The sequence below is a fragment of the Peromyscus eremicus genome, chromosome 6 (assembly GCF_949786415.1).
Source record: "Peromyscus eremicus chromosome 6, PerEre_H2_v1, whole genome shotgun sequence".
Lineage (NCBI taxonomy): Eukaryota > Metazoa > Chordata > Mammalia > Rodentia > Cricetidae > Peromyscus > Peromyscus eremicus.
Genome location: NC_081421.1, coordinates 109,186,205 through 109,211,270, shown reverse-complemented (window position 1 = coordinate 109,211,270; position 25,066 = coordinate 109,186,205). Strand labels below are relative to the sequence as shown.

At 39.9% G+C, this 25,066-nt stretch overlaps 1 protein-coding gene and 1 long non-coding RNA gene across 2 annotated transcripts; one reads left to right on the top strand and one right to left on the bottom strand.

Annotated features, from left to right (window-relative positions):
• Positions 1–538: 538 nt before the first annotated feature.
• Positions 539–18,175, bottom strand: LOC131912733 (all-trans-retinol dehydrogenase [NAD(+)] ADH4). The gene is made up of 9 exons (XM_059265031.1): positions 18,075–18,175; positions 16,717–16,818; positions 15,338–15,476; positions 13,991–14,078; positions 11,832–12,063; positions 7,734–7,994; positions 4,504–4,633; positions 3,394–3,532; positions 539–1,040 (listed from the first exon to the last, which is right to left on the bottom strand). The coding sequence occupies exons 1-9, from the start codon at positions 18,090–18,092 to the stop codon at positions 1,016–1,018; spliced, it is 1,134 nt and encodes a 377-aa protein (XP_059121014.1). The 5' UTR covers positions 18,093–18,175; the 3' UTR covers positions 539–1,015.
• Positions 11,820–25,035, top strand: LOC131912734 (uncharacterized). The gene is made up of 3 exons (XR_009379699.1): positions 11,820–11,981; positions 23,053–23,108; positions 24,704–25,035. It is a non-coding gene; the product is annotated as an uncharacterized LOC131912734 (long non-coding RNA).
• The last annotated feature ends 31 nt before the right edge of the window (positions 25,036–25,066 follow it).

Here is a 25,066-nt window from a genome sequence, read left to right as displayed (position 1 = left end):
ATGAGCCTCTGCTTTGAGACATTACTGCTCTGTAAACGGGCTGGTCTTAAATTCAGAGGTTCACCTGCCTCTGCCTTCTGAGAGCTGGGATTAAAGGTGTGCACCACCACTGCCCTGCTTTGTTACTTTCAGTTGACTTCAGAAAATAGCATCAGTTTGTGCCAATTACAGTTTATTGTCCAGCAAAGCACAAAACATAGTGTATTACAATTATCAGACAAAAGAACAGTTACTTTATAGAGAAAAATTGAGAGTGTAGATATATTTTTTCTTTTAAACATTTTTTGTATAGATTTTGATATCCCATTACTTATGATTGTAATGAATGATTATAAAATGGGGCTAAGAGAAATTAACAGATATTAAAAAGAAATTATAAAAAAGATTTAAGAAGAATAGCTTATAGTTTATTAGAACACATAAACCATATAATAATATTTTATACACACATATACATATAATATATGTGTTACAGTTTTCTTTCCAGTAAAAAGTCTCTTTATTGTGGAAAACTGTCAACATAAATGAAACTGGAAAGAATAGTATAATGAAATTCCATGTATTCATCCTCATCTTAAGAAGTTACAAACATACAGCCAATCTTATTATTATTTTTTATTTCCCACCTCTACTTCTGAGAAATAGTTTTAAACAATTCCTAACATATGATTCTATTTATCCAGGTATCTTATTCATTCCTCATCCATTTATTTTTCTGGGCTTTGAACTCAAGACTTTGCACATGCTAAGCAAGGGATGTTCCTCTGAGCCACAGATCTAGCATCAGTTATTTCATATAGGAAATCTGAATATGTTTTATAGGTGCACTTGCTATACAATTTATAGTTTATTTAAGTTGAGGTGTGAAGTGTAAACTTGTGCTTAAACTCATAGCTTTCTTTGGCTCATCTGTGAAGTAGTAAGTCAACCAGACAGACTCATATCCAATCAGATAATATTCTAATTTATTTCTGCATCTTCAAAAGGTCAGGATTATTTGGATGCTGCTGCATCTTCAAAAGGTCAGGATTATTCGGATGCTGATAATAATAATAAAACAACAATAAATACAATTTATATGAACATTTATCCAAAGTCCACAAGGTTGTTTTTCTTTTCACTTTAGAGTTTGAGCTTATATTTCTTTAGAGAAATATGTACTATTAACATATACTATTTATATGCAGTAATGGGGTTCATTATGACATTTTAATGCATGTATACAATGTTCTTTGACCATATTCACCCTCATTCCCCTCTCTTGTTTCATTCTCATTCCTTCTTTCAGTAGATGCCCACGTTGTTAAGAATCATTTCTTCTATTTTATCATCTTTCTCCATTCATGGCGTTAATAATGTTTGTGACAGTGTTAATAGACTGGGGGAAAGTGGGAACTTTGACATGACAGAGTTAGGCTCTTGTTGCTGGTGGTGCTGTCAAGAATTAAGGCGTACTAGCTGGGGAATGAGGCTTTAGTGTTGGGAAGTCACCACTCATGGCAAAGTAGGACATAAAAGGAGAGAGGCTGATGTGCTCGGATGCTGCTTTCTGAAAACTCTACTGATGGCAGTCCTGAGTCATCCTGATGTGTATAAACAAGGACAGAAACCCTATCTCAGACACCACAGTAGGAGCTGAGGAAGGCTGGCATATGCAGGGTGCCATGCTTACACAGGCTCTTTACCCAGGAAATGGAAGTTAGATGGACTGTGGAGGGAGTCATTGTGTCCCTTTGCTTTCTCGTCATTCCCTTTCATCTGTGTAGTGAGGAAGGCAGGAGGACTTTCCCTCTCATGGGATTCCTGTACCTGTGTGGAGATGGCCACTTGTCCATCTGTAGATAGTTAGGTGGTTCCCTCAGAGCCAGTGAGGGAATATGAAACTCACCTCAGGTAGACCTATATTTAAGCTTCTGCTCAACCACTAGTTGCTTAGGAATTCCTTGTGGAATATGGGAGATTTGGCCATCTTCTAACAATGCAGCATGACGTTTTTCACTTGGCTGCTACCACTTAGTAGGTCTTGTGGATATATTCTGTGACTGGGAACTTAGGAGAAAAGGGGTTGTGGTAGAGGAGCTATGAATCCCAGTTTTTCAGACCTCCCAACCCAACTCCTAACTTGAGAAATACTGTGGGCATATTGAGATTTACAAGATATTGCAGGGTTTATCTATTATATTTACATAATACAGATATAAAAATAACCATTTTTTCTCTCTTTCTTGAATTTTTTGATATGGAGTGACTAATGTGTTTGAAAACTGGGAAAGTACGTGTCACTGGGTTATGGTCTCCTGTTTCTTCTCCATGAAATAACCTGAGTCCTTAACCCATAGACCTATTTTTTTTTTGGACCTATTTTTTTTTCTGCAGCGTTTATTTTCTGCTTCCAGCTCCCATCACTTCCACTTTAATTTAGGCTCCTCCACTTTAATTATCCCTCTTCTTTTTTTGCCATGTCTTTTAAGTTCTTTGGTCTATTTCTCTTTTAAATATCATTGTTCTTGGTGTCCACTCTTTGCTTCTATTAATGAAGGCTGTAAATTAACTAAAATGATTCATCCCAGTCTTACCCAGTCACCAGCCTCTAGGAATCCCTCATTTGGAGCGTTGTTATAAATTAATGCCTAGGAACCAATACTGAGACACAGTCCAGCTAAACTTGTTGGGTAAAGGGATCTTACAGGAGCCCCAGGATAAGGCAAGGCAGAGAGAGCTAAGTCCTGTATATACCTGCTACTCTGCTCATACCTCAGTGGTTGCACAGGGCTCTGACCATAAAAGCCCTTTGACAAATCACAGAAAATGATTCTAGACTTAGGCACACTGGACCAGAGGAACCTACCATTGTACTATAGAAATCTTTCCTTCTAAGGACCAACTGGCTTGAGTTAATACTTGTGAGAGGGAAAACATCTGTCAGTGTATGCCACTACTGTATACTGCATACCATAGAACACTGTATTGCAGAAATGGAAGCCTTTCTCTTTTCCAAACAGCTACTATTTGATCTGTTAAGACATCTAGTGATTTTGTTGTAGAGAGTCAGAAGAGACATCTAGTTAGTTGTTAGATTAAATAATAATCATAAAGGTTGGGGTTAGAAAGATGGCTCACTGTGTAGGAGCGTTTGATGTTCTTGCATCTTGAGCCAGGTTCAGTTCCCAGCACCCACATCAGATGGTTCACAAATGCCTATAATTCTAGTTCCGGGGGATCTGACATCCTATCTTGGCTTCCTTAGGCACCTATATGCACGTAGTGCGTGTGTGCACATGCACAGACACACGAACACACACACACACACACATGTGCTCATAAAACAAAATGACATAAATAAAAAATCATAAAGGATTTCTAAACCACTCAGTCATAGACTTGGCAGTTTACCTTTTTCCTTGGTTCATCAGGTCAATTGCCTCATTGATTTTGTCAAAAGGTAGGGTATGGGTCACCAGTATGTCCAGATCAAATTTCTTATTTTTGTAGTCAGTAACCAGGTTTGGGACAGAATCTACACTTTTCCAACCTGTAATTAGACCACAATGCCATATAAAGAAAGGTGTGTCATTTGACGTACAGAAGTAGTTTAACGTTTCTCCTTTAAAGACATCTTTATGGAATTCATACACGTACGTAACATACCTTGCTAATATCTACTCACCCTGAGTTCTCACTCTTGTTACCTGCCCCACCTCCTGCTGGTGCTCTTCTAGTTCAATGCCTTTTTCATTTATTTAAATCTAGATAAGTGTGTTTGTTGAAGGGGTGAAATTACTGGGTCAGATTTGGGTTGCTTTAAATACATTAAGCTTAAGCTTTGCTCCATCTTTAATTTTATGGATTTATTGTATTTAAATTTTTTTCTTTGCCAGGCAGTGGTGGCACATGCCTTTAATCCCAGAACTCAGAAGCAGAGGCAGGTAGATCTCTGGGTACAAGGCCAGCCTGGTCTACAGAGTGAGTTCCAGTACAGCGAGGGCTACAAAGAGAAACCCTGTCTCAAAAAAAAAATTAAAATAAGTAAATAAATAAATAATAAAGTTTTTCTTCATAAGAAAAATTCAAGATTATTATCCACTCTAGCTAAGAATTATCTTAATTAGACCAAATTTCCCTTTTGTTCCTTTCAGCTGATTGGTTTATTTCAATACCTCTTGAAATTTTTTCTTTTCTTTTGAGATAGGTTCTTGTCATGCAGCTTGGGTAGGCCTTGAACTCAGTATATGAAGGCTTACCTCAAACTTTCGATTCATCTGCTTCATGCTCTTGAGTGTTGGGATTACAGGCTTGCATCACTAAACTCAGCTACTTAAACTCAATTTCAAATTCGTAGTCATAGTCATATTTCCACGCAAACTTCATTTACTTCTCAAAAATTGGAATAGTTTTTGTATACTCAATGTTTATACAAATTATTATTCTTTTCAAAATTCAATAATCTTAAATAGTTTCATATATTAGCGAGGAAAATGAAAAATTATAAAGAAGAAAACTGACCACCAAAGAACGTTCCATTTATAGAACGGCCCATTATAAAGTCCACAGTGGATAGATTCATTTCTTCAACCTTTGCTCCAACCACAGTACATGATCCCCAGCCAAATATCGTGCACTCCACCGCTGCTTTCTGAAATGTCAAACAGAAGATTACCCGGGCAAGCAGAGAAATAAACACGAACTCTGGTGTGGCTATATACAGTGCTTCAGGGAAACTTTGTACAATGTTGCCAGTTATATAATAGGTTCAAGTTAAGAAGGCCATCACATTATCTGATTGAACCTTGAGGCTCTAGTGTTCTGTTACATGTAAAACTCACAAAAATCATTCTTTTTTTGTTTTCTTTTGTATTTTGAGACAGGGTTTCTCTGTGCAGCCCTGACTGTCCTGGAACTTGCTCTGTACACCAGGCTGGCCTCAGACTCAGAGATCCACCTGCCTCTGTCTCCCAAGCACTGGGATTAAAGGTGTGCACCTCTACATCTGCCTTAAAAAATAATCTTAATAGTATCAAAAGTATATTAAAAGGAAATGGGACATAGTTTACCCTGTACAAATACCATTGTTTGACCTCAAAGTATAACATGAATACTGAGAAACATGAACGTGGAATTAAGAAGACTATGTAGAGCATGAACTTTAATCAGTAATGGTTTGGCAATCTTCCACAAACATTTACTGGGCCTGTGATCAAAATATTGAAAAGTATGAAGAGAGTAAATGATTCCGTAGAGCCTGTTGGCCTGACCTCCTGATAGGTGAACTGCTTTTTTCTCTCTCCAGATGTTTTCTTGTTCCAAGTTTTATTGCCAAAGTCATAAATGAGAAGCATCAAACATTGTTCAATGGTGAAGAGGCACACATTGAATACTTAGATTTAAAAGTAGGATAAATGGGCTGGAGAGATGGCTCAGAGGTTAAGAACACTGGCTGTTCTTCCAGAGGTCCTAAGTTCAATTCCCGGCACCGATATGGTAGCTCACAACCATCTGTAATGAGATCTGGCTCCCTCTTCTGGCCTGCAGGGATACATGCAAACAGAACACTGTATACATAATAAATAAATAAATCTTTTTTTAAAAAAAAAAAAAGCTGGGCGGTGGTGGCGCACGCCTTTAATCCCAGCACTTGGGAGGCAGAGGCAGGCGGATCTCTGTGAGTTTGAGGCCAGCCTGGCATACCAAGTGAGTTCCAGGAAAGGCGCAAAGCTACACAGAGAAACCCTGTCTTGAAACTCCCCCCGCCCCAAAAAAAAAGTAGGATAAATATGGAGAGATGCTATTTAAAACTGAGCAAAAATACTAGAAAATTATACTTTGTTTCCTATCTTTTTTAGCCTACAGTTAGGATGTATCCTGCCTGTTATATCTGCTCTTGTTGAGATTGTGAGGCCGTGGATTTGAACTTGGTTGATTGCTGAGTCTCCACATGGAAGAGCAACCCAAGAGATTTAGATATAAACTATAATCATTGACTGAGACAGAGAAGATTGTAAATCTGGGGTTGATGTAAAAATGCTAAGAATTGAAAACGTAAGTTTCATTGTGGAAGACCATTCCATGTAGAAGCCATTAGGCAAACAGATAAATATTTTAAATCTTTTGAGATTCATATAGAAGACAAGTGTAAACTTTGTTCACATACTTTGTGGCCAATTTGATTTTGAACTTTTGGGGTGATACTTTTACAAAAATCTTTGTTGGCTTCACATTGCTGAACACTGCATCAGCTCCTGCCTCCAGGGTCCTGTCCTGTGTGAGTTTCTGTCTTGGCTCCATTCAAAGATGGACTACAGTGTGGAAATGTAAGCCAGATAAACCCTTCCCTCCCCATGGAGGAGTGGTGTTTCATCACAGCAATAGAAACCCCAACTAAGGCAAAGTCTAGTGCCAGCTATCGTGATAAATGAAACAATGCGGCTGGTAGGTCGCCTCCCACTGTAGACTCTGAGCCCTGGGAAGTGCAGAATGGATATGAGCACTGCAGCTGCAGGGCAGGAAGCCCAGAACACAGGGCACAGTGCAGGGAAGAGCCCTGTGCTGTCCTCAGTAGCAGCCAGTGTTTACCAGCTTTTGCCACCTGCTAGCTGCTGTCAGGCGGTTTGTATGTGGCTGGTGAATGGCTTTCTTCCCGGCTCCATTCCCTTCCAGAGAGTGCATGAGTCAGGTAAGACCCAGGGAAAGAAACAGCACAAGGTCTGTTTCTCTCCAGCTTTTACTTCTTTAACCACCTCTAGGAGGAAGGTTTTGTAACCAGGCTGCACGACAGTGTCACTCACGTGGAAAAACATCACAACTGCTTCTCACCCACATTACTGGACCAGGAAGAAAAAAGACAGATAACTTAACCGATAAACTCTGTGGTCATTTCATCCCCAAACAAACAAAAATAAAATCAGTATCTTGAGCAAGTACAATCTAGGTGATTATTTCCTGAGAAATAAAGCTGGTCACTACCACAATTGAAAACTACAGAGATGACCTGTCTGTGGTGGGTGGTTCATCGTCTTTTTTTATTTGACTTGATAGAGGCAGGGAACTTCCCTGGCTAAGCAAAAATAAAGGAACCCCTAAGTTTCCTGTTAGAAATAATTGGAATCATCATGGAAAACAAAGTTGGAAAATATTATTTTCTTCCTAAGAAGAGATGTCCAAAGAACAAACATGTGGAGATAAGTGGCATGGCTGCTCACGTTGGGGGCCTGAACTCAGAGGCCACACTGGTGTTTGGGACATGCTGTGACTTGGACTCGATGTGACTGTGCAAGGAGTCACGCATTGGTCTTCTGCGTGGCAGTGTTGATAACTGGTGGGATCTTTAAGAGGCCTAATGGACACACGTGCTCCCACCACAATCCATTGCATGTGGGGTGATGCAGATGGGAGAGTCTCACCCGAGTTGGCCCTGTGCTGTTTAGATGTTTTCAGTTTCCAAAATGTAAGCAAAACAAACCTTTCTCTTAAGCACCAGAATCACAGGTAGTTCATTATAGTAACATAAAACGGACTAATACAGAGCCCACAGCAGTGAGCTTGGACGGAAAGGGCCTGAGGGAGTAGTTGATAATTTATAGTTGACAATTCTTTTCTTTCTGGCCCTTGAAAATATTAATATGAGGAAAGACATCTACTGTTATAGACTTGGCTCACTTTCCCTTATTATTTGGTGATTACAGAACATATTAGAAGTAAGATGCAATTGCTGGGGATGGGGAGAGAAATGCACATACCAAGGTCTGAGCTGTTCCTGCACAGTCAAGGGAGAAATCCACACCTCCGTTGGTCAGTTCAGTGATGACATCCTGGATGGGTTTATCTAGGTCCTTGGGATTAAGGCAGTCAGTGGCTCCCAGGGCCTTGGCTTTTGGAAACTTCTCGCTGTTGATGTCAATAGCGATGATTCTGGAAGCACCTGCCATTTTACATCCAACTACTGCAGAAAGACCTACACAGCCCAGGCCAAAGACAGCACAGGTAGAGCCAGGGGTGACCTGCAGGCAGAAAAAGTGCAGCGTGACTTAGAGCTGCTGCTTTTAGCTTCTTCTTTCATAGGAGAGGGAGAGATGACTCAGACACATAAATTAAAAAATGTCTGTTATAAAACTAGGATGTATCCAATGGTGAGAATCTGCCAATGTGAAGACAGATGCATTCCTACCAAAGTTTGTAAAAGTTTTTAAGGGCCATTAAGCTATCAGTTCATAAGGAAAAAACTGAAGTGGAAAGAATTCCCTTATTTCACTTTGCCCTTCAGTGGTGTTAGAAAACAATTAAAAAGCCCACACATTCTAAAGGAGTTGTTTTTTCCCCTCATTGAAACTGGGTGAGAGGTAAATTGGCATCTATAGTTCTAGTGGACCTTATTTTGTTGTGCTGTTGTTTTTGAATGACGATTAATATTTCTATAAATGTTATAAATATTTCTATAAATGGTTGCACTTGATTATCCCAGATTGTCACTTTATTTAGGTGGGATGAAGTCCAAATATCTTTGCGTGGAACTGAAGGATGCTCATTTGCTTGTTGGAGACACGTTCTCACTAGTAGGCCACAGTGGCCTTGAACTTGAGATCATCTTGCTTAGGCCTCCATATATTACTGTATAGTACAGGCATGTGATACCATACTTGGTAAATTTTTGATGACTCCTATCCCTTTCACTTTCATTTCCATGATTTTCCACAACAGCCATATATGGTGGCACTTTTCTCTCATTGTGTCTCAATTTCCTCTTCCTGAATCCAGCCAGCGTACTTTCCGTCCCATTTCCTTAGAGTAGATCCTATCCTTCTAGGCCTGGCTTAAACAGCAGTCTCTCCATGAAACTGGTCTTGATTCTTCAGTCAGAAGTCAGTGCTGTTTTGCTTTTCTTATACCATACACAATACTTTATAACCCCCTCCCCCTTTCTTGGTTTGGTTTTGAAACAGGTATCACATTGTAGACCTAGCTGACCTGGGAGTCACTATTTAGCCAATGTTGGCCTCATGGTGATCCTCTGGCCTCAGTCTCTTGAATGCTGGGAATACGGGTATGAGCCACCATGGCTGGCCAGTGTTTTAATGCAGAGGCTTGTTTAATCTCCTGCATTATTGAGGACTCATGTATACCAAGTCCTTGATGAAGGGCTTCTTACATTGACTTAAAATATGGTAAGAGAAGTCATGTAGTTGGCACAAATTCTTAGAAGAGTGGCAGAAAATATGACACAGAGAAAAGCTTAATTAGTATTTTCTGATGAGTATTAGAAACTGTTTCAATTACAGAATAAGCACAAATCTGTCCACGGGACATGTTGATGTCAACTAATTTGGAAGCATAATTAGTAAGGAGCACAGATGTTGCACATTTTTACTTTATGCAGCGGGGAAAGACAGACTTTTGAGTAAACTGTGCTGAAAAAACTGATAACAACATGCAAAACAAAATTAGACTTCCTTTTTTTTTTTTGAGACAAGGATCTCTCTGTATAGCTCTGGCTGTCTTGGACCTCACTATGTAGATCAGGGTGGCCTCAAATCCACAGAGATCCATATGCCTCGCCTCCCAGTATGATCAAAGGCATGTGCCACCGTGCCCAATTGACTCTTATACCATATACAAATTCAGCTCACAGTGGATTAAAGACTTAAATGCAACAGATAAAGCTATAAATCTGCTAGAAGAAACATAAGGCAAAGTATTCATGGCCATGATCTACACAGTGATTTCTTGGATCTTACTCTAAAGAGCACAGGAGCTGGGACAAAGATCACAAGATCAAACAAGGCCATTGTGGGCTTCCTAGTGAAGCCCTGTCTCCAAAACCAGAACAAAACAAAGAAATTGAAGCATGGGAAACAAAAGAAAAATAGATGAATGGGATTATAGCAGTCTAATAATTTGCATAACCAAGGAGACAGACAACAGAATTGAGAAAACCTATGAAATGGGAGAATATATTTTCAAACCATGCAGGCAACTCAGTGCTAATACCAAAAACATCTGAGGAAATTTACACTGAATGGTGACTATCATCAGCAGCTAATCTATACTTAAATATTGCTGGAGATACAAGTAAAGGTTTTTTATTACAAGAATGTAATTTTGTGAGGAAATAGGTATGTTATTTTATAATTTAACCATCCACCCACCCATCCATCCATCTATCTATCTATCTATCTATCTATCTATCTATCTATCTATCTAACTATCTATCTCTGCCTGTCTATCAGAACATCACATTATATCTGTCTGTATGTCATAACATTAGAACTCCATATATTTCTGTTAATTAAAATCATTCAAGGAACTGAAGAGAGTGCTCAGTGGTTAAGAGCACCTGCTGTTCTTGCAGAGGATCCAGGTTTGATTCCCAGCCCTCACATGGGAGCTCACAACCATCTGTAACTCCAGTTATAGGGGATTGGATGCCCTCTTCTGATCCACAAGCACATATATTCTATAGTGCATATACATGCAGGCAATATACTCAGATACATAAAATAAATACATTTTACGAAAAGTTAAAAAACCCCAAACCATCAAAATCTAAATTCGAAGTGGAAGTCCAGCATGGTGTGGCTCATGCCTGTAATTCTGGCACTTGGAAGGCAGAGTCAGTAGGACCATGGGTCTTAGGGCAGCCTGGTAGACGTAGTGGTGGTGGCAGCAGTGAATGAGTGAGCTACAGATAGACAGATGATGATGATGATAATGATGATGATGATGATGATAGATAGATAGATAGATAGATAGATAGAAATGTTAAGGAATATTTGATTACACTGTAAAGATGTATCTTTGCCAAAGCACCTTCTGATTGGCTTAATAAAGAGCTGAATGGCCAATAGCTAGGCAGGAAGAGGTTAGATGGCACTTCCGGGACAGAGAGGACTCTGGGAAGAAGAAAGACAGACTCGCCAGCTGGATGCAGAGGAAACAGCATGGGCAGTATGGAGAGACGAGGTAATAAGCTACATGACAGAATGAAGATGAAAATAAATGGGTTAATATAAGTCATAAGAGCTAGTAGGACAAGCTTTCAGAATTAATAAGTCTCCGTGACGCTATTTGTGAGCAGGTGGCCCAAAGAAAAACCCAACTACATAGATAGTGATAGACTTTACTTATATCTAATATATCTAGTGGGGTCAGCAGGGAGAGATGGGGCTTCTTTGCTGGAGTCCTTAAGGGATGTCTGAAGTATCCACCTAAGAAATCTTTTTGTTTTAAAACTATCTTCTCTCTTTGTTTGTAACCTAGTCAGCCTTGCAAGAGTGTTCAAATCCTAATAGGACCCCAGGAACACATCTTGCAAGAACATATTCTCTTGAAGCCACAAGGAGATGAGTAATGGGTAAATTCTTATTGACTGAGGGAGAATAATCTACAGAATCAGGGAGAAAGCTGGGTGACCAAATGGAGATAGGTGGGGTTTCTCCATTTGCTGTTGTCCACAGATGAGCATTCATATTTAGAGGACATGTTTAAATGAACTTTATTTAAATCAGGGCACATGTATATGTAGCCTGCTAAACCAATGTTTTATATATGCAATACAACTTAATATGCTCACAACTACTGAAACTATTATTTAGAGACATCTAATAGCCCACATAAAATCACAGAGGCTGAACTGGAGATGTAGCTCATTGGTACAGCATCTTCCTAGCAGGTACAGAGCCTTGGATTCAATCCCCAATATGTGGAAATAGAAAATCATAGAGGCAATAAATGATACAGCTAATTATAGTGGCAATAAGCCAGATTGTGAAGACAATTCTTCTAACTTCTTTATATAACATTGTCTCCCGGTAACCTCTGTTTGCAGACAACATAGCATTTACCTTGGCAGTGTTGATGGCAGCCCCGTAGCCTGATGAGAACCCACATCCAATCAGACAAACTCTCTCCAAGTTTGCGTCATCATCAACTCTGGCAAGATTGGCTTCTGAAACTACAGTGTACTGAGAGAATGAACTGACTCCCATGAAATGGTAAATTGGTTTTCCTTTGCAGGTGAATCTGCTTGTTCTGTCTTCCATGAGCACTTGTTCAGTATTGGGGTATTTAAAGTTCCTAGAAAAAGAAAAGGACACAGTTATCATATATTTGTCGTGAATGTTTTATGGAATCAAACGGCAAAGTTGGGAAAATAATTTGGTACTTTTCACGTCATACATAGTATTTTTGAACTATTTTAGTGTTAATACCAACAAACTTCTGTTGAGTGCTTTTTGTGTGTCAGGAGCTCTTTTAAGGGCTATATTGTTAACTCACATTTTTTTTTTCTGATAGAAAGTTCAAGTAAAACTAAAAATAGATTAGTACAATGATCCTCCATGTACTCCAATGACCTTCCATCTTAATTAACTGTCCAGTCAAGTTTCACCTGCCACCTTCCACAATACACATCTCCCACATCATATCATTTCATTTGTATTGAGATATCTCAGTACATATTTCTAAAGGATTCCTTTAAGTCGGCATATTGCATTTTATTAAGATGTGGTTTTAAATTTATATCTCCCATGTTGTAATTTCCTTGTGGATAACTGGAGTTGTCAGTCCTGAGTTTCTCTCCTTATGAGTGTTGTTGGTCGTTCTACTGAAAGCTGTTTTAACACAACTCTCTGTTTCAGCCTTTCCTTTTAAATTAGAAGTTTTTATTGAAATGTCTGATTCAGATTTCACATTTTTTGGGGAGAATACTTCAAAGGTGGTGTGATGTACGTGGAGGGCTCATTGCATCTTATTATTTCTATTTTTATACGGTTAGAATTCATGGCCATTGTCTCAATTCATCATTTCATTAAGAATTTGCAAAAAGTATAGTTTTAATTCAGCCTTGCAAACTGACATTAGTATTTTCTTGTAGATAGTGAAACAGAGGCATGGATATGAGTAATATGGTTTTAACTTATTTTTGTAAAAGATTTGCCTATTATGTGTGTGTATGTGTGTGAGTATATATGTGCTACATGTGTGTAGGTGCCACAGAGGCCAGGAGAGGGAGCTCCTGGAACTGGAGTTATAGGTGGTTGTGAGTCACTGTGTGGATGTGGGTAACTGAACCCAAGTCCTCTGCAATACTAGTGACCACTTTTAACTGCTGAGCCATCTCTCCAGCCCAGGTTTTAACTTCCTAAATAACAAGCTTCAATCAGCATTCAGGACAAATGCATCTTTCTATGGTCTCAATAAAATAAGTCTGAGGTGGCCGGGTAGTGGTGGTGTACGTCTTTAATCTGAGCACTCAGGAGGCAGAGCTAGGTGGATCTCTGTGAGTTTGAGGCCAGCCTGGTCTATAGAGCGAGATCTAGGACAGGCACCAAAACTACACAGAGAAACCCTGTCTTTAAAAGACAAAAACAACAAAAACAAAACAAAACAAAAAATCAGTCTGAGGTGATTAAGATTCACAACTGTTGAGCCACAGTGTCTGTGTGAAAAACCTGAGTTCAGTACCTGAAGCTGTGTGGCCCTGGAGTAAACTACTGTGCCTCTACATATTCATTCTCCCATCCCTAGAAGTACATACAAGTTTAACTTGGAATTTATCATTCCAGTGATGTGTTTACATGTTTGTTACATACACATGTAACCGTAAATCCTGGTACTGTCTTTCTGTGACACACTATATAATACATCCTTTAGCATCTTACTTCTTTCTATTAACATGTGTGTAAAATTAGGTTAGTATGTGTATTTTAAGACTAGCTATTTTCATTATATTGTATTTCATTATGTTACTATATAGCAGTAGATAAACCTATTCTTTCACTGAAGGACACTCCTGTGTTTTTTTTATTGCTCTTATAAACCATGTGATTGAACATTTTAGCGTGTTTCTCTTCCTGTGTGTTTGGAACAATGTCTTATAGGCACATAGAAGTAGAATTAGTAAGGGAAAGTTCTCATCCTTTCACCTCCATTTATGTTTGGCCAGTGTGTCCAAGACAGTCATACCTACTTACACTCTTATTAACAGTCAGGGGGCACTTACCGGATTTTCCCACAGAGGTTTGTAAGAGGACTCAGACAGAACTTGCACTTTTTACACTGCGGTGCAAAGAATGGAATTACTTTGTCACCTAGAAAGAAAGGCTGCATGTTAGATGGTACCTAAGATGTAGTCATAGTTTCTGAAGCATGGCTATGATATGAACTGGTGGTAGAGAACTTGCCTATTTATGTAAGGTCTCAGGCTTGATTCCCAGCTCTAAAAAACTTCCTCCCAGATAAATCAGTGGAAAACAACCTTTTTTATAGTTACACATTTTATATTAAAAAAAATATAGTATTTCAGGAGAATAGAGGACTGTGAGTTCTTTCAAGTACTGCACTCTTTTCTTTCTTAATCTGCTCAGCAGCCAAGTAACAGCCTGTACTGGTATTAGCAGGTACAGAGTTCTGGCTGAGAATATGTTCACTGAAGTCTCTTGAGTATGACTGTTTACTGCCTTCCCAAACACTCTGTATTGAGTGTATAGAGAGCATCCGTGTAGGACAGAGGAGGTGGGACATGCTAGGCTAGAGGTAGATCACAGACTTTATATCACTGCCCATTTTGTACCATTCTGATTCACTTTAAAATCCCACATTTTCTAGCTCCCCATCCAGTTCCTATTTGGTTCTTTGATGACCAATGTTAGTGTATGGCAGTCAAAACATTGCTAATGTTATTATTTTACTTCTCAAATCTGCCATTTTAGAAAAGAGAAATCCAAATCCATTCACAAAAAACATTATAACTGTCCCCAGTCACACAGCTAGTAAGTGGCAGAGTCAGGACTAAAGGTTGACACTGGTCACACCTTCAAGGATGAAGGTTTTGAGGAAGCAATCTGTTTCTGTGTGCATAGTGTGTATGTTACATATATATGTTATAAAATATGATCCACTGGCTTGCTTCAGGGTATTGTGTTTTATCTTAGGAACTTCCAAAATGACACTTCAACTAACATTGACATGTGTGTGATGCTTTTCCCTCAAGCCTCCTGCAAGCCTTCACTCTACATAACCATAAAGTAAATTTCCATTTCACATGGAGGAAGTATCTGTGAGCCGTGGAAGCTTCAATGTACACTAACCCTATAGCTGTGCTTTGTATGACAATTTCTCTGTTTATGTAAATAAATGGCGGTATTTCCAGGATTTTAGGAGGCTGTTCTGGTTTCAGATATTCCACTTCCTTGTTATGCCCTGACGGACGGCTTGTGTCACTGTTTCTCTGGGAAAGATGAGCTCTGTAAGCAAAGCCCAGACAGCATACAAAGCAAAGGCAGTTGTGAGGAGCCATTACAGGAAAGGCTGGGAATTTCTAGTCCATTGAAATCAGAAGGTGAAGTACCTGGTTTGAAGTTGGTCACTCCTGGCCCAACACTTTCTACAATTCCTGCACACTCATGGCCAAGGACTACTGGGAAGAGAGCTTTCTTCTTAGGGTTGGTAGCGTTGATGTCAGTTGGGCACACGCACATGGCGATTACCTACAAATCAAGACAGACTTGAGTTGTGGTTTTGTTGCTGTGCTCTTAGGCCCAGTGGTATCTTGAAGCATTATAGCAGCCCAAGTATTCAGTAAAAGAATTATAGTTTGAAACAAAAGGGACATATATGATTTACTAGGCTGTATTTCTTTCTTCTTGGAATCCAGTTTAATTTTCTAATTTTCATTGTTTTTGGGAAAAAAAAAGTGTTGGTGATACCGTCTCTAGGAGAGGAAAAATCAAAGGTAAAAGGGATGAGAGAATGTACACCAGGCAGTGGGGAGAACATAGGTCTACATGGCTTGTTCTGCTCTGTGGAGACTGCAGGAAGTGAAGTGGAGGTAATAAATCTTCCGTAGTAAAGAGAAACTATGTCCCAATCTCTCTTCAACTGGTCCCAGTGTGATTCTTCAGATTCATCCATAGGCTTCTTCATGCACCCTCACACACAAACCTGTGATAGGTTGGTCTAGAGGAAAAGTGGATAACTTTGGACTTCCTGTTAATGGTTCTGCTCTACTCCTCCCTACTTACCCAGCCTTAATAATTGGCACCTGTGACCTCTGTGGCCCAGGGTGGCTCTCCAAGTTTTCAACCTCCTTTGTTTTGGACCTGTTTTTCTCTCTCCCCTTTTTTAAAAATATCACTTTCCCATAATTAGCATTTGGAAAACAAAAAGAAAACCTAACTAATTCTAATCCAAAGTTAAGTTACTTTGCTGTTTCTTAGGGTTGATATCAATATTAAGATAGTTGAATTAAATTTCAAGCCCACTATACAAAAGCATGATGTAGTGGTTTGAAAGAAAATACCCCCCCCAAAGGAAGTGACACTATTAAGAAGAGTGTCTTTGTTGGAGGAAGTGTGTCATTGTGGAGGTGGGGTTTGAGGTCTCATATATGCTTAAGTCACACCCAGTGTCTCAGATCACTTCCTGTTGCCTGTGAGTCAAGATGTAGAACTCTCAGCTCCTTCTCTAGCATCATGCATGCTGCCTTGCTTCCTGCCATGATGATAATGGACTAAACCTCTGAACTGTAAGTAGCTACCACAATTAAATACTTTCCTTTATAAGAGTTGGTATTGTCATGGTGTCTCTTCATAGCAATAGAAATCCTAACTAAGACACATGATAATGCCTCTTTTTAAACCTGGATCTAAAAATAAAGCTGCCCCTAGGGGAAAGTCAACATTTAGTTCAGGGCCATGTCTGTATTGCTCAGCTAACGTCCCTACTCACCTGAATTCGAACTTCGCCAGCCCTAGGGGGAGACACTTCAACTTCTTCAATGCAAAGGGGACTGCCTGTTTCCCAGGCAATGGCTGCCTTGCATGTAATAACCTGAACGAGAGAGGAAGGAGAGAGGTGAGAGAGAGAACAGTGGTGAGTGGAGGGAGGGAAAGACAGAATAAGATGATTTTGTCCAAAGAGGCCAATGCCATAACTGTATGAGAAAGGAGTTTGTGACTAGATGCACGTATACTTACAATATTTTCAGGAGATATTAACAGAAGTTAATTTCTATGTTATAGCCATTGTAATGTTTATATTTTGAAGAAACAAATATATGAAAACTTATCCTAATACCATGCCTACATATTTATCTCTATAGCAAAGAAGATATAATTATTATAAGGCTTACAGTTTTGGTAGATGGCCAGTGGGCATTTGTACTCTAAAGTACCTGAGCCCAGGTCATTAGCATAGGTATGATTTACTACTGGAGTGTGGTCATTGGACCAACAGGTATACCTGTCACTCTGGAACTGTTAGAGAAGAACATCCCATCCTAAACCCACTAACTTGAGTTTAACTGAGGTCTCCAGATGGTAAGATATCTGGGAAGTGAGGCTTACACAGTCAGTTTATCAGGAGAATGTAAGTTCAATAGAAATTGTTCTCGTTCTAGAATTGAGTTAAAGTGCATGAAAAGAAACCAAATGCCTAAAGCTTTATAATTAATTCCTACATTATTTTTTCAATCTCAAATTACATTTTAATTTCAAATATAAATAAAATTGAAAGAAAGTCTATAATCCTTTGTCCTTACTACAACCTGTACTGTTGATATAATTTTTTTGACCATTTGAAAACTTGCTTCTCAATTGTTCTTTGCAATATTTAATTATGATTTAAATTGTTATTTCTTATATTACAAATACAAAGTACATTCATTAAAAAATTTCAAAATACAAATAAGAAAAAATAATCCATCTCTACTTTTATCATTTTCTTCCTCCTTATGTTGAAAAACCTTTGGGTGTCCTCACATGGAGTCATACATATAACATTTTGCAATCTACTTTGTCCCATCCATTCCCATGCTTTAAATTACTGTGCATTGATGGTTAGAGCATAGACAACTTAATTTTCCCCCTGCCACCATGTAAATAATATGTGAGTACCCTAGAAGACACTTCAGCAAATCCAGAGTTGTTTTTCCTTAGAACAGATTTCTAGCTTATGGACTGTTCCTACCCTTTAGTTGACTTTAAATCGCTGTGCCTTGAGTGTAACCCAGAAGGAAGCATCTTCAGCAAAAGTGCAGAGACACAACAGAAGCAGAAACCAAATGCAGACGTAGGTTATGTACTCACTTTTCCCTTGGTGCCCATCTTCCTTAGTCAGCTTGTTTTGGAAGTGTCTTTCTGACTGGCCTTTCACCTCTACCCAGAATGCTCTGTGTCCTGCACTGAGGACTCTGAATAAATAGCATTCCTGCTGGCTGGTTGTCCAATCACAGCCCTGCCTGACTCCTGCTGTGACATTTGTGCTGTCATAGTTCATCTACAAATTCATCGCTCCCAGCTGGCACCAAGACTTTTTTTTTAATTAGCTCTTTTCTTATCTTTTATTGCAGTATATTAAGTAGAGGATAGTGCACCAGTTGTATAAGGCTGAGTTACAAATAACTACTAATTAAAGGTATTTCAATTGCTCCGGGACTTCCCTCTCACCAGTTCTTCTCTTCTACACCCTGATAATAATTTCCTTGCAATTTGTGATTTTACTACATATTTTGCTTACCTATCTAATAGTTTAGTTTTGTTTATTACTAAGTTTGTGTGAATAGACTCATAGTGTATACCCTTCCATGTGTCTCCCCTTAATTCCGTCTGTTGATCGGTCCCAGTGCCTTTGTTTATTTATTGTGTGTGTATGGGTGTTTTGACTGTATTTGTGTCTGTCATTTGTTGATCGGTCCCAGTGCCTTTGTTTATTTATTTTGTGTGTATGGGTGTTTTGACTGTATTTATGTCTGTGTAGCACCTGGGGGCTTGGTGTCCATGCAAGCCAGAGGGACTGTCAGAGCTCTTAGGATTGGAGTCATAGACAGTTGTGAGCTGCCACTTAGGTTCTAGGAATTGAACCAGCTCCTCTGGAAGAGTGGCCAGCACTCTTAATTGCTGAGCCATCTTTCCAGTCATCCACAGTGCCTTTGATTGTAGTTTATTTTTCTTATTGTTGAACATTACACTGTTTCAACTCACCATAATTTATGCATCCCCCCTTTTTATGCTGTTTTTTCTTTTTGCTCATGGTGAGTCAGTGGCTGCATAAAATTTTTCTTCGTGAGCTCTGCTGCACATGCTCGAGTTTGCTGAGGGGAATTCAGGACTGATACAGCCAGCACATACTAACAAGGCAACACTGACTGTTGGAACATGGAAATACTTTTGTTTCAGGTGCTAAAGAGCCACTGGCTCAAAAGCTGCCCGAGTCGATTTTAACTGCTGCAGTCAGGGAGTCCTGTAGTCCCTGTTGGGAAACAACTCTCATTGTCCCTCTGGATGTGTGGGCCTGACAAGCAGTCCCAGTGGCTCTGGGTCTCACAGTGTCCTCCACAGACAGCAGTGCTGCAGCCCCTGAGGACCAGTGCCTAGTGCCTGCCTGACCTGGACCCTGACCACTGATGCCATGGGCCAGGGCCAGAGTCACACATGATGGCTGTTTGAGAAGAGGAATGTCTCCAACTGACTACCAACTCAATTTAAAAAAAATTATATTTTAATTTCAGATTTACAATCTTAGACCTATGTATAAAATCATGTATCCATCCTCAGACGATGAGTGGAAGAGTTCACATCTCCCAAGCTCTTCCTGCTGCATCTTCTCTGAAGTTCTGCCCTACAGCTGACTAGTTTTCCCTCTGTAGTATGGCTGTAATCTGACTGCGTCCTGATTGGCAGCTCTTTTGGCTGCTGTGGGAATGGCCAGATGTGCCACTGTGATGGTCAAAGTGACTTATGTTTACAAACCAGCTGGACCTATGAGTGACAGGATGGGGAAACTCATGCTTAGTCACCAGACTTAAATTTGATCCTATGATTGTACATAAGGATACATAATTCTTTATGATCTTTGTTTCCCTGACCATCATTGAGGATAAGCAGTTTGGTGTTCTGGAGTCAGGTCACAGTACTTGTCAGTTGGTTAATGAGAGATTCATAAAGATCATTGTTACACAGTTTTCATTTCTTATAGTACTTTTTGCTTTACACATTTAAAATTGTTTATTACATTGTGTGTGTGTGTGTGTGTGTGTGTGTGTGTGTGTAGGTTAGGAGAAGTGAAGGGCTAAATTCTCTCCCTTAACTGTAATGAGCTCTGGGAATTGAACTTGGAGGCAATCGTCTTTACCTGCTGAACCATCTTGCTGACCCTGCTTTACATATTTTGTATTTTGATCACATGAGAGCTCTGTATTCTGTGTAGTAAAAGTTTAATGTGTTTTCCCAGCATTCCTTGTTGGTGTGGTTCTCTCTAGCTATGTTAATCTTTTTCATGTTCCCATAGTATTCACTCACTCTTCTTGACTTCAGTAGTTTAAGGTTGAATAAAGGTATTTTGTTCAACTTTTTAAAGTACACAGCATGTTTTCTCTGCCACATGTTTATTTTTTGTTGCTGTTCTTTTGAGACAAGTTTACTCTACATAGCCCTGCTGTCCTGGAACTCAGTATGTAGACCAGGCTGGTTTCAAACTCAGAGATCTGCCTGTCTCTGCCTTCTGAGTGCTGGTTTGTTTGATTTTATAGCATGCCTGGCCTATTCCACTTTTCAGGACCCCATCCTTCATTTTGTAGTTCACTGGGTTCCATCTTTATCCGCCTACTTAAACATTTTTAAAAAGGTTATTAGTAGTAAATCAAACTAAACCTTCCAAACACCTATCCTTTTATAAAATTTCTCTGTAGCAGTGAGCTTCTCTAGCCCTTATCATCTCTGTGTTCAGTATACTGTAGTCCTTCCTCCCTTCCTTCCTTCCTTCCTCCCTTCCTCCCTTCCTTCCTCCCTCTCCTCCTTCTTTCCCATCTTCCTTCCTCCATCCCACTCTCCCTTCTCTCCATCCAATCCTCCATCCTCTTCCCTCTCATCTTCCTCTTCTTCCTTCCCAACTTCCCTGGTGCTCTAGGCTGGACCTGCTAATTGCTCGTAGACATCTCTGTTTCCAGTGTTTATGTTCACAAAACAACCCGTCTCCTTTTTTCAAACTTGAAAATAGCTCTCTCTTACTGCGGCTTTGACTTGAGAGTCTCTATTCTTTTTCTCATGGTTCCCAAGCTCCCTTGGCTGTCCTCTCTACAGCACTGACCAGCTCTGTGCACCCCCTTTCATTTCTGTCTTCCCACTGTTACTAATCTGCAGATAGGCTTCTCATTATTTCTTGTTTACACTGTGGTAGTAATCTTGATATGGAGTCTCCTGTTGGCACAGCTCTGTCTGCAGTCCCTGTTTCGAAACACTAGATTCATATTCCTAGTAGTTTCCTTTAAAAATCCTTTTCTCTCCTTTTCTAGTTTTTAAAAAGTCAGATACCTTTTCTAGTCTAAAAGTATTCAGAGTTCTCTAAATCTTTCCAAATGAATCTCAAAACCCACTCAGGTGTTCACGAACACTTATCCACACACTAAACTATGTTAACCCTTACCCTTGAGGGTCCTGACTTGTGTTCTGCTCCCTAGTGCTTTCTGCCCTCCTCTGACCCTCTTGCTTCTGTGCTGTCCTAAGTAGAGCTCTTCCACAGCGGTCCCTCCTACTATACTCTGAGGTAGCCATCAGGCATATAGGCTCTGTCTTCCCCACTCCGTCCTGGCCCACTCTTTAGGCACACCGAGATAGCCACATGAGCCCCAACTGATTTCATGTTCATGTTCTGTTATTTGTACCTGCTTGTACAACCCCATCTACTACAAGAAGAAGCTTCTATGATGTCTGGTGAGCTAGGCATGACCGGTGGGTATAGTAGTATGTCATTAGGATTAGAGAATTTCAGGGTCCTGGAAAACACCAGGTACTATATAAACGCCGGTCAAGTTATGTGTCTGCCTAGGGATCACAATAAACATGAACACAGATAGGCATCAATACACCCTCCCATGTGCTTGTGGTGCTGCGTTTCCATCACCGTCTTTGATTTCTTCCTTCCTTCCTTCCTTCCTTCCTTCCTTCCTTCCTTCCTTCCTTCCTTCCTTCCTTCCTCTCTCTATTTCTTTCTTTCTTTCTTTCTTTCTTTCTTTCTTTCTTTTCTCTTTCTTTCTTTCTTTCTTTCTTTCTTTCTTTCTTTCTTTCTTTCTTTCTTTCTTTCTTTCTTTCTTTCTTTCTTTCTTTTTTTTGACACAGAATCTTACTGTGTGGCTGTGGCTGTCCTGGAATTCACTATGTAAACCAGACTACCCTTGAACTCACAGAGATCCATCTGTCTATCTCTTCCTCCTGAGTGCTGGGATTGAAGATGTGCACAACTCTGCCAGGTTTTCAACAGCTTCTTTGGAAGTAAGTGAAGTTCCCAGAACAAAGCCATGGATGTGTTGAAGGGTCTGCAAGTGTGAGGACCAGGACTTGATTCCTAGAAGCCATGTTCTAGGCCCATGCTGGCCATGGTGGCATTTGCTTGTGATCTCAGCACTGGAGTGGCAGAGACAGAAGGCTCTTTGTGGTTCACTGGCCAGCTAGCCTGGTCTCCCTGGTGAGTCTAGACCAATGGGAGATCCTACCTCAAGGTCAAGGAGGTGAACAGTGTTCCAGAAGATGACACTTGAAATTGTCCTCTGTCCTCCAGCTGCACACGTGTGTGTGCCCACACCACATCCCCACCGGGCACATACACACTCACACATGTGTGCCCACACCACTTCCCCCACCGGACACACACACACACACACACACACACACACACACACACACACACGTGTATGTTCACACCACTCCCCCACCGGGGTACATACACACTCACATATGAGTGTTCACACCACTTCCCCACCGGGGCACATACACACTCACACATGCATTAAAAGAATTACATCATTGTTTATAACAAAGAGGGATGAATGCTTGGCCTCTGGCTTGGGGGCCGGGGCATAGCAACAGTAGCAGGACTCAGAGAAGAGCACAGGGCAACTGTAGACCAGGCCTGATGAGCTGTGATGGGGGAAAAGGCCAAGGAGCAATTTTGCAAAGGGCTGGGACCCGGGGAAAATCAAACCCTTTCCTGATTTTAAGCACTATCAACACATCAATTCTGTGGTGTGTCAAGATTCTGTTATCTGCCAATATTATTTCATTTTCTTAATAGATTTGCAGAGGGGCTAAGAAAATGAGAAGAAATGGAAGACGTTTTGAAGAGCAGAGGTAAGCTCTTCAGAGAATGTCTCCATGGATACCCTTTAGTTCTTGCCTTATTTTCTGAAGCTGCACATCTGTATCTCCCCTGTGCCTGTCCCAGTCATCCTCTGTAGCGATCTGCCAGTATCCTTGAGAAACCAAGCTTAGAAGTGTCACTCACTGGATCTTCCTGTTCCTTAAAGATCAGTCCTCTAAGTCCATGTCGCCTGGCTTGCAGTTCTGGTGACTTCCCCAAAGCTCCAGCCAAAATAGCAGTAGAATTTCAGGGTAAGGTTCAGAGTCTAATATTAAATTCTATCTAATCTATCTAATCTATCTAATCTATCTAATCTATCTATCTATCTATCTATCTGTCTGTCTATCTATCATCTATTTACCTAGTATCTGTCTAGAATAGTACAATTTGTGGAGTGGTAGCTCTATGGTCCTGGTCCAAAGGTTCTAGGACTGTGTCTTCTATGTTGGTTCTTCTGGGTAATGTTTCTCCCAAATTGAAGACTAATCTTTTTTTAATTTTTTTTTTGGTTTTTACCCACAACTGATTTTGTCACTTGTCATACATACATAGTATACATGTGCTTGTAACCTAAGAGTAATCATTAATTCTTAGAGAATATATGATATAAAACTACATGGAAGAAAAGAAAGGTCAGTTTACTATGTAAGTAACATGAAGCCACTATGTGGCTTCCATAATTCTGTAAGTCATTCTGTTCAGGTTAAATGATTTTCTCCCTTGTACCATCCAGAATGTTGAGAATTCAGTGGCAGGCTTCTGATTCCCAGAAAATAGACTCTGAAGTACCCTTTCTGGCAAGGACTCTATTGAGTTCCTATCCAGGGACCTTTGTTCCTGCTGTCTCAGTCTCAAGGGAAAAGAGAAGCCGTGTCTCTCTCATGGGTTACTTTTATAATGGGATTGGTTCATATTATAAATTGTTTGCTGTTTAGCTAATTCATATAGATAAAAGTGTTGCTTGCTTTTGTTTAGTGAGACCTACCTATCTGTCATAGTATGAGGCATTTCATATGTAAAATACAGCAATGTTTGTTTAGTGGAGCAATGGTTTGAAGTCTGTTTGATTACAAAGTTCACATCTATCATCAAGCTACTGCTTTGGCAGCTTTTGGCATTTGATAAAATTTGGACTCTGTAATTTTCCTCTCTTTTATTACTGGTGAATAGATTTCTGGACTCTGGGACATTGTTCAGTTCACTTTTATTATTTAAGTTAATAATTGCCTGCTGATGTTAGTCTACTGGTCTTGATTAGAACTCTGGAATAAAGGTTAAATTTCTCATCTTCAGATGAGTATATACAGTTACTTTAGTATTGAAGTATTAAATACAATTTTCCTAATCACCCAGGTTTCAGCTTATTCCTTACCTCTCCTAATTTGTCAAACTGGATTCAGGCTCTTTGTGCCACAAGACTCCTGTGCCTTTCCTTCACAGTCCTTCTGCTCTCATGCTCACACTTGACATGCTCACTGGTACCCCTGCTGCATGTGAGTTGGCAGAATGTTGTGTGCAGAATTTAGATGGAACCACGAGAATTCTGCAACACTGACAAACAACACAAGCTGTGTGTTTATTGCAGGCCACAGCAAGAAACTGGACAGATACATCTGAGCTGCCTGGAAGCAAGGTCAGTATCATGGGCTGTTCTTCCAGGGGAAAAAGGTCAGAGTGTGGAAGACACAGAACGAGATGCACAAGCACTGAATACCACATACATCTTATTAAATATTAATGAAATATAAAATGAGCAGTTATAGCTAGTACACTTTTGTATCCTGTGAATGTTAAAAAACAAAGCACAGCTACTAAAACATATAAGAAGCCTGTCTATGGATGTAAGTAATTCGAGAAATCCACGGAGTCTGCTTAAAGGGTGAAGGAATTTATCAGGGAGGAAAACTCACTACATCATGGGAGATTTATTGTAGGGTCCTGGAAAGCT

What these genes read in the sequence shown, in the direction of transcription:
- LOC131912733 (XM_059265031.1), bottom strand. An exon ending in CTGGCGAAGTTCGAATTCAG is followed by an intron (nt 15,477 to 16,716) that starts GTGAGTAGGGAC and finishes CTTGATTTGTAG; the next exon opens with GTAATCGCCATGTGCGTGTG. An exon ending in CTGATGAACCAAGGAAAAAG is followed by an intron (nt 1,041 to 3,393) that starts GTAAACTGCCAA and finishes TATTATTATCAG; the next exon opens with CATCCGAATAATCCTGACCT.